The sequence below is a fragment of the Hemiscyllium ocellatum genome, chromosome 8 (assembly GCF_020745735.1).
Source record: "Hemiscyllium ocellatum isolate sHemOce1 chromosome 8, sHemOce1.pat.X.cur, whole genome shotgun sequence".
NCBI classification, from domain to species: domain Eukaryota; kingdom Metazoa; phylum Chordata; class Chondrichthyes; order Orectolobiformes; family Hemiscylliidae; genus Hemiscyllium; species Hemiscyllium ocellatum.
In genome coordinates, this window is record NC_083408.1 from 32,120,403 (window position 1) to 32,130,695 (window position 10,293).

The window sequence follows — 10,293 nt, forward strand, 5'->3', positions numbered from 1 at the left end:
CCTTGGAGTGCAGGTTCATAGCTCCTTGAAAGTGGAGTCGCAGGTAGATAGGATAGTGAAGAAGGCTTTTGGTATGCTTTCCTTTATTGGTCAGAGTATTGAGTACAGGAGTTGGGCGGTCATGTTGCGGCTGTACAGGACATTGGTTAGGCCACTGTTGGAATATTGCATGCAATTCTGGTCTCCTTCCTATCGGAAGGATGTTGTGAAACTTGAAAGGGTTCACAAAAGATTTACAAGGATGTTGCCAGGGTTGGAGGATTTGAGCTACAGGGAGAGGCTGAACAGGCTGGGGCTGTTATCCCTGGAGCTTCGGAGGCTGAGGGGCGACCTTGTAGAGCTTTACAAAATTATGAGGGGCATGAATAGGTTAAATAGACAGTCTTTTCCCTGGGGTCGGGGAGTCCAGAACTAGAGGGCATAGGTTTAGGGTGAGAGGGGAAAGATAAAAGGGACCTAAGGAGCAACTTTTTCACACAGAGTGGTATGTGTATGGAATGAGCTGCTAGAGGATGTGGTGGAGGCTGGTACAATTGCAACATTTAAGAGGCATTTGGATGGGTATATGAATAGGAAGGGTTTGGAGGGATATGGGCCGGGTGCTGGCAGGTGGGACTAGATTGGGTTGGGATATCTGGTCGGCATGGACGGGTTGGACTGAAGGCTCTGTTTGCATGCTGTACATCTCTATGACTCTATAACTCCTATACTCAAAAGGTCTGAGCAATGAAGGCAAGCATGATAAACACCTTCTTAAACACCATATCTACCTGTGACGCAAATCTCAAAGAATTATGTACCTGAACCTCTAGGTGTCTCTGTTCTACAGCACTCCTCCAAGGCCGGACCATTAATTGTACAAGTCCTTCCCTGTTTTGTTCCAAAGTGCAATATCTCACATTTATCCAGATTAAACTCACATCTGCCACTGTTAATATTCAAAGAAGAAATCAGAATAATGAGCAACAAACCAACAGAATTATGCCACAAAACGTCATGTTCTCTAAACTTGATTGTGACCTGAGTTTTTGTAAGGCTGGGCAGGCTCTCTGGTTTAGTCAAGAAGTGCCAGAGGGTGTTAGGCCTGGCACAAGGTCAGGCAAGTAGTGATTCCGGAACCTTCCAGCTTTGACTTGTGGTGACATAATGAAGAGTTGAGGCAGGTTCCCTGGGTCACTCCCCCGAAGCGAAGCAGTTTGTTTTTGTCAGTTCTTGCCCTGTTGTTGTGTTCTGCAGATCCTGGAGCTGACCCTGATACTGGCCAGCTACATCAACCACAGCGGCTGGCCCTCCCCATCCGCCTCGCCGAACCTACCGGCTGCGAACCTCTCGGGCAAGAAGCTGTGGGAGATCGACAGCAAGCACTTCCCGAGCATGACACGGACCACCCAGGGCCCAACCCTGCTCTGAGAACCCCAGCCCCTTGTGAGAGCTGAAGACGCGGAACATGAGACCCGGCTACCAGAGGACAAACCACTTGCAAGATTCAAATGGTGCATGGATCACCGTTGTGTCTGCACTCTCTCTGTTGCAGCCTGTATTTAAGTGCTTGAGTAGTGTTTTTTAGATCTTCTTTTGTTTTGATACTTCACAGATCTCGTGCGAGCTGAGCGTGCAGATCCCAGCATGCTCTGTGCCACCGGTGCTAAGGCTGGTCCGTATGCAGTAAAGCCGGAATGGTGCAGGCTCCCGGGAAAAGCACCCTGAAATGGGACAAGGCCTTTCTCCAAAGCGGTTCCCTTCCCTTACCCAGTTCCGCCCGAGGGTTGATTACTCTGCAAACATGGCAGTGCCCACCTCCTACCCCTTGGCCATAGCTCCAGTTCTGATGGGCTTCGGCACCCAAGGGGCAAGGTTGTGGGTGACAAAGGTGTTGGTACACAGTAAATTGTCTTGGGAGTCCAAAACTGTAAGGTTATCAGCAGAAGCCAGGGGCCTTTGCGTAAGAGTGGAAGAAGGGTCACAGCAGCAACAGCAACAGGGTCCATGACCTCCTCTTTGCAGACACCCTGGTGCTGTCCTTTCATCAGGCAAAGAATCATCAGTGCAGTCAATCAGAGGAGCACTGGTACCTGTTAAACTAGGAACAACAGGGCCTGGCCTCGCACCCTCAGGCAAGTGCCTGTGTGGAGTTTGCCCCCGTTCTCCCAGTGTCCCCGTATTCCCTCTGGTTGCACCGGTTTCCTCCCTCCATCCAAAGACGTACAGGTCAGGTAGATCGGCCGTGTTAAAGTGCCCCGGAGTTTTCACGGATGTGAAGGTTAGGCGGATTAGCCATGGGAAATTGCAGGGGATAGGGGTGGGATTCCCCTTTGGGACTGCCGGTATGGGCTCAATGGGACGAATGGCCTGCTTCCGCTCTGTAGAGATTTAATGATTCTATACCAGGCAGCACCCAGAATAGGACTCTGCACCCACCACCCCAATCCCCACCCCCCCCTTCAGGACCTGCTCTTTGAATATGTTAGACACACGACGCCTCAGGAGAGTACACTGTCTTTAACGTTTGGTTTCAGGCTGAGTATTTGCTGTTTTGCAGGAACTGCTCCCAAACACATGCCGCTGGATTGGTATATCACAAATGATACAGGAGTGAGCCTTTCAATGCAAAGGTTCCTAGAGTCCAAGTATTCTTGTAGGTCCCCAGACTAAAGGGCTTTGAAATCATTGGTTATCCAGGACTAACAAAATCAAGCTCAGATTTTCCGTCCTGAAATCAGTGTGTTAACATGGGATTAAATAACGAGACCACGGAAATCAAGGGAACAGTCAGAGGCTGTCACTGCCTCTCAAAGATGAACCAAGGAGGTAGTGCTGTAAAATTGATCAGCCTGTGGACGAGACTCTTAATAACCAACGCCTACCTTGAGAAAGCTGAGGTGCTGGTCCTTGCTTTACTGACATTGCTTGTACTAATGGACAACTCGCAGAACCTACCACTGTCGCATTGGACGACTCGCGGAACATGTCAGAGATCATCTCCAGGACCCAAACACCAACTGACCCCACTGCCCCTCTTCAACCCCCCCCCCCCAAATCCTGACAAAGGCATGCAAGACCTTGGCCGCCTCTGCTGCCAGATTCTAGCCACCCGATGCCTGGAGGAAGAACGCCTCATCTTCCACTCTGGCACCCTCCAACCACACAGGATCAATGTGGATTTCACCAGTTTCCTCATCTCCCCTCCCCTCACCTCATCCCAGATCTAACTCTCCAACTTGGCACTGCCCTCTTGATCTGTCTGACCTGTCCATCTTCCTTCCCACCTATCACCCTCCCTCCCACCTTCTACCTATTGCCTTCCCAGCTACCTTACCCTTGACCCCCACCCTCCTATTTATCTCTCAGCCCCCTACCCTCCCCACCTACCTCCATATTCTTGATGAAGGGCTTATGCCCAAAACGTTGACTCTCCTGCTCCCTGGATGCTACCTGACCTCCTGTCATTTTCCAGCACCACACTTTTCAACCATTGTAGCTCCCTCAGAGGGCTGTCATCTCATGAGGGTCCATGAGTGAACCACTGGCTTTCTCTCATAACTTCACTGTCGCTGCCCTATTCCTGGCCCAGCTTGCATTCCAGCACCCCAGTTGGAGATTTTGCAACCGTGCCCAGCGCCATGACCAGTACACATGTTTGTCAGTGCTCCCCATCAGTAACTTCCTCATTTCCCGGGCAGGAGGTTTGTGGATTCACTATCAGAGTCTGAAGCAGGAGCTGATACTCCAGTGCATAGAGGGAGTGCAGCTCCGTCAGATGAGACAGGAAAGCATATTTGTGTCTTCCCTCACAGTCAAGCCATAAAAGATTCCCTGGAGTTATTTGAAGTAGTACCTGGACGTGAGGGTGGCTCAGTGGTTAGCACTGCTGCCTCACAGCGCCAGAGACCTGGGTTCGATTCCAGCCTCAGGCACTGTCTGTGTGGAGTTAGCACATTCTCCCCTTGTCTGCGTGGGCTTCCTCCGGGTGCTCTGGTTTCCTCCCACAATCCACAGATGTGTGGGTCAGGTGAATTGGCCATGCCAAATTGCCCATAGTGTTCAGGGATGTGTAGGCTAGCTGTATTAGTCAGGGGTAAATATAGGGTAGGGGAATGGGTCTGGGTGGGTTACTCTTCGGAGGGTCGGTGTGGACTTGTTGGGCCGAAGGGCCTGTTTCCACACTGTAGGGATTCTAATTCTAATTCCTCCTGGCCTATAACCATTCTTTAGCATTAAGCTTTGCCTATTTAATTGCTGGTGAGGAATACTTGTGAAATTTCCAGCAATAAAGACGGGTCAAAGTCAAAATCCGTACACTTTTCCCCATCTAAGCATCCACTTGCGTACCTTTGATTGAACCTCCCCTGGACAGATGCACATTCTGTGTCTCTGGTTGTTGCTGGTTTGTTCTGAGTTCCAAGCGGCATCCAAAAGGCAGACCATTCCCGTTAGGGATCAGATAGAATGTTCCGGGTTGCTGGAAATCCCACTAGGTCAGGGAACATCTGTGGAGAGAACGCTTTGGGCCCACAACCTTTCCCCAGAGCTTAAGAGTTTTACTAATGGTACTAAGACGGCTCTAGAACAGGAGGGCAAGAGGGAAGAACCTAAAGGAAGCACGAGAGACGGGAGCACTGACTAAAGGGCATTCATTCACTTAGATTAGTCTGGAGGCAGGAGAGAGTAAATGGCCAAAGGTTATATGATGGTACAAAGCCAATATAGGATGGCACTGGGGCAGTAAAGAAAGATGCTTCCAGAGGGAGGGGTAAATGATTATGACAGAAGCATGATCAACATGGACTGTCCAGAAATATGATGGTAACTCACTGTTAAAGTGCCTCATTGGAAGATGGGCTATTTATTATTCCTGAATCTGCATTGGGCAGCTCAGTTCCTGCAGGGCCAGTGGGTGTCTGTTCCATTAGGCTGTTACATACAGCCCTCAGTGAGTCAGTGCAGTGTCCCAGGTGAATAATGTCAGCTTGACTCCCTCCCATTCCAACCAAAACGACCTCAGTTCATTGGGGGAAAAAAACAAGTCCTTCTCGTGCACTGACAAAACTGTCTAGCAATGTTCGCAGCCACCTTCTAGTTTTGACTTACCCTGTTCTATTTATAATGCCCAGTGAAATGTGCGTGGCGTGGGCTTGAGGCTTTATTTGGGGAAGAAACCGTTTTGTAGTGAACTGCAGGTGCCCACTTGAGCTGGTGGCTGTTCTCATGGCTCTGACTCAGCCACTGAGTGATCCTTTTGTTTCCTGTTGGTGTAGGGCAGTAGGCCTGACCAGTGAAGACTTGCGCTAGCGACTCCTTCACATACAGCCACAGGTGAAGCTTGTCACCACGAGATGTGTAGCATTCTTTAACCACTTTGTTCTTTCACAGAGACTTGAAGATGACCTTTTCTGTTCAAAGATCGGTACAAAGCCTAAAAGCCGACACAGAACAAATGGCATTCTCATAGAACACAGAGTGTTATCCCTGACAATTGTGTGTGTGAGTGTAAATACACCACACTGTATAATATATTATTGAATACTTGAATGTGACAGGGACAAACCCATTTCTGTGAATGGTTATACCAATGTACTGTACCTCTTATTTATTCTAACTGTTGGAAGTGAACACTGTGATTTTCACACTTAAATCTGAGCAGTTGCCTGTATTTTTGGGAATCATTGTGTGATTTAAGAGGGTAATACTGGAATGTTCCCACACACCCTCCATCTATGACTGCTAGTAGTCAAAATAAAAAGTGGTAACACAAACATATCTGCGTCTTGCCAACTGCTAATGGAGAGCCATTCTACTCTCGTTACTCAGAAAAGGTGTTTCTGACCTTTAGCAACTGGTGCATCAAACCCATATTTAGCTGATGTGTAAGGCAGTAAAGGTGCATTATGCAAAACAATGATCTGGAACCATGCAAAGTAATCTATGCACTCTGTTTTTTTGTATCTTTGTCACTTTTTAAAATGTAGTCGTACCACTGACAGGCCACCACTGATTACTTATTCCTAAATGTCCCCGAGATGGTAGTGGGGAGGAAAGCCACCATCTTGAACTGTGACAATGTGCAGGAAGTGGGTGTTATCACAGTGCTGTTAAGGAGGGAGATCCAGGATTTTAACACAACCACAATGAACGTAATGATGATAGAATTCCCAACCCCAAATAATGTTCCCATGAACTACTTTACAAAACTGGTCAAAAAAACTGAGAACTTCTTTAGGTTTAGTTTTACAGTCACGTGCTTGCATGGAGTACAGTGCAAAGTTTACAATTCGTCACTTACGGTGCCCCATCTTAGGTTCCAAGGTACAGATTATTTCACACAAATTCTTGCCGGTGAGGGGGGGGGGGGGGGGGGGGGGGGGGGGGGGGGGGAGATGAGGAAAATGAAAAATCCGACAACAGATTGGAAAAATAGAGAAGTGAGAGTTCAAAATAACAGCCCTCCCTAACCAGACCAGGTCGGGAGTTCGAGTCCACGCTGAGAACGGGAGGTAAAAAGTGAAGAGAGAGGGGATAAAAAAGAAAATAAAGGTGCATTGAGCAGGTGGGCTCCAACTCAGGAGTCCTGCTCTGCCGCCATCTTGGAGACTTGGTGAGTTGCTGCACGATATCTTGAATATAGTACACTACTGTGCATCAGGGAAGGTAGGGAATAATATTTGATTGAATAGATTATTGCTTGCAGTTTTGGACTCCTTTTCTGAGCAAGGGTGCTCTTGCTCTCGAGGGAGTGCAGCAAAGGTTTACCAGGCTGATCCTGGGGACGCCGGGACTGATGCGTGAGGAGAGATTGACGAGGTTAGGATTGTTTTCACTGGAGTTCAGATGAATAACAGGGGGATGTCACCAAGACTTCCAAAATTCTAACAGGAGTAGACAGGGTAGATGCAGTGAGGATGTTGTTGATGGTGGGTGTGTCCATAACCAGGTGGGTCACAGTCTGAGAATTTGGGGTGGACCATTTAGGACAGAGATGAAGAGACATTTCTTCACCCAAGGAGTGGTGGGCCTGTGGAATTCATTAACACAGGAAGTAGTTGATGCCAAAACATTGAATGTCTTCAAGAGGCAGCTAGGTATAGCACTTGGGGTGAACAGGATCAAAGGTTATAGGGAGAAAGCAGGATTAAGGTACTGAGATGGACAATCAGCCATGATGGTGGAGACGGCTCGAAGGGCTGAATGGCCTCCTCCTGTTCCTATCTTCCACGTTTGTCCTGAATGGGTGTCAAGCCTCTTGAGTGTTTTTGGAATTGCATTCATTCTTGGCAAGGGGAGAGTACGCCATCACACTTGTGCCTTGTAGACAGTGGTTTCACAGTTTGTCTGAAAATACATTTTTAATCTCCTCTTATAGCTACAGTATCTATATGGCAATTACATTCCTGGTCAATGTTAACCCCCAGAAATGTTAATGGTGGAGATTCAGCTAAAAACCGTATGGAACGTCAATGGGAGCTGGCTAGATTTTCTCTTCTTGGAGATGATTATTGAGTGGTCCTTTTATGGCACAAGTGTTTTCCAGATCCTGGTACATGCATCATTATTTCAACAGTTGCATGTGGAACTGAACCCTGTAAATATCCCCTCACTTTAGACCTTACGATAAAGGAAGATTAATGCAGCAGGTGACAATGGTTGGGCTTAGGGATATGATCCTGACCAGAAAACATCAACCCCGAGGGAATGCAAGGCTGATGTGACTCCGTGGTGATGCCCTACCTCTGGGACAGAAGGCCCGGGTCCAGGTCCCACTTGCTCCAGAGATGCTTCTTAATGTAAAATAAACAACTGTGGATGCTGGGAATCGGAAACAAAAATGGGAATTGTTGGGAGAAACTCGACACACCTGACAGCAGGAACTGTGAAGAGAAAACAGAGTGAAGAAGGGTCACAGACCCCGCCAGATCTATGATGTTGCACAATGTGCCTGGTTAAAAATATCTACCCTAAAGGAAATTCTGCAAGGCTTCGATGATTGGCTTCCAACAACCATAACCATCTTCCCTTGTGACTCCACGCTGGAGTCTTCCCCAATTACCACTGGCTTGATTTGCCTAGGACTCCTTGGTGTCACTTTTTAACAACTGCGACCTTGATATGAAGGAAAATTATTCACCTTATCCACCATTTTGAATTATGCAGCTAATTTATCAATTTCAGGTACCAACGAAAAGCAGCAAGAACTCACATCCAGCAGCTACTTCTGTTGCCCATGCTGGGAGTCACTGAGCTGAAGTAGCAATAAAAAGAGAGCCATGGTTTAAGAGCAACTTACTAATGGAAATAATTCAACCCCGATACAGCACTCCACACATTAGTAGAGCAATTGTGGGAAAGTAAAGTGCTCTAACCCATCTGGCATTTTACTCCAACAGCTGTAGACTGACTGGCTCTTACCCTGCTATCCCAAAACACACTCAGCACCTCGACACTAAACCTTAGTCATCCAATGAGGCTTCATACATTCCATCACAAACCCCACTATCCCATCTCGCAATCCACCTATTATTCACTCACATAATAACCCTTCCCACTACAATCACCACACCCATACGGCATCTCTCATGACCCACAACACAAATTTCCACTATTCATTTGACAGCCATTTGTAATTCTGAGTAATCTCAGAACTCGTTCCACAATCAGTCTGTCTATAACAATTTGGTCGTGCAACCCCGCGTTATAAAACAATCACGCTTCAGAAACAGCAGTTGAAGTGTTGGCGATGTAATCATGCTACAGCCAACACACCTAACCGTCACACCTCCCATCAGGAAAGGTGACAATAATGGGATTTAAAAGAAAGGTGGAAATAATTGGGCTTCCTCACTTCCCTTCAAAAGAAATGAAGTGGAAGATTGAAATAAAGGGTTCAGAAAAGATTGACAAGGATGTTGCCAGGGTTGGAGAATTTCAGCTATAGGGAGAGACTGAACAGGCTGGGGCAGTTTTCCCTGGAGTGTCAGAGGGGTGACCTTATGGAGATTTATAAAATCATGAGGGGCATGGATAGGATAAATACACAAGGTCTTTTGGGGGAGTCCAGAACTAGAGGGCAAAGGTTTAGGGTGAGAGGGGAAAGATATAAAAGAGACCTAAGGGAGAACTTTTTCACGCAGAGGGTGATACATGTATGGAATGAGCTGCCAGAGGAAGTGATGGAGGCTGGTACAATGACAACATTTAAAAGGCATCCAGTTGGGTATATGAATAAGAAGGGTTTAGAGGGATATGGGTCAACTGCTGGCAAATGGGACTAGATTAGGTTAGGATGTCTGGTCGGCATTGATGAGTTGGACAGAAGGGTCTGTTTCTGTGCTGTAGATCTCTAGGGCTTTGTTCCTCCTGTCTGAGAATCTGGTTTCAGTGAACTGGATGGAATACTGGAGCAGGTTAAGTGTTTTGTGTTCTTGTTTGCCCACACTAAGTTCTTCCAGTTGCTTCCAGTGCTTTCATACTTTCCAGATCACTAAATAAAGAGCATCTGTTTTACACAAACAGTGGCCCGTGTGTGGAATGAACCTCCAGAGGATGTGATGGATATGGGTACATTCACAACATGGAAAAGATGTTTGGATACATTCATAAATAGAAAAGGGATATGGGCTAAGCACAGGCCTATGGGACTAGTTTAGTTTGGGATTATGGTCAGCATGGACTGGTTGGACCGATGGATCTGTTCTGGGCTGAATGATTCTATGACATAGGAACAAAGGGTGTGGAGTAGGCCATTCAGCCCCTTCAGCCTGCTCTGATTCAATAAGATCATCGCTGATCTGGTCTTGCTCTTAATTCCACTCTCCTCGTCTGTTACAGGCAGACGAGGAGGGGTGAAATGATGCCTCGCACTCTCCCACTCCTCCTGTAACCAATTTAATGTTTTACAATTGAGATAGGATGTGTTTTGTCAATTCTGTAAGTCTCACTTAATTTACATTTTAAGCCTATGAAGAATTTGCTCAGAGTCATAGAGATGTACACCACAGAAACAGCCCCTTTGGTCCAACTCGTCCATGCCAACCAGATATCCTAACCTAACCTAGTCCCTTTGCCAGCATTTGGCCCAAATCCCTCTAAACCCTTCTATTCATATACCCAACCAGATGCCTTTTAAATGTTGCAATTGTACCAGCCTCCACTACTGCCTCTGGCAGCTCATTCCATACACATACCACCCTCTGTGTGAAAAAGTTGCCCCCTAGGTCCCTTTTATATCTTTCCCCTCTCACCCTCTAGTTCTGGACTCCCCCACCCCAGAGAAAAGACCTTGTCTATTTATCCTATCCATGC

The 10,293-nt window shown here is 47.1% G+C and overlaps 1 protein-coding gene across 2 annotated transcripts in view; it reads left to right on the plus strand.

Moving 5' to 3' along the window:
* plekhh1 (pleckstrin homology domain containing, family H (with MyTH4 domain) member 1) overlaps positions 1-4,111 on the plus strand; it is a 159,110-nt gene extending 154,999 nt beyond the window's left edge. For both annotated transcript variants that reach the window (XM_060828794.1, XM_060828795.1), the window contains one exon: positions 1,237-4,111. In XM_060828794.1, coding sequence (XP_060684777.1) covers positions 1,237-1,410 — 174 coding nt within the window. In that variant the 3' untranslated portion in view covers positions 1,411-4,111. The remainder of the gene's footprint in view (positions 1-1,236) is intronic.
* The last annotated feature ends 6,182 nt before the right edge of the window (positions 4,112-10,293 follow it).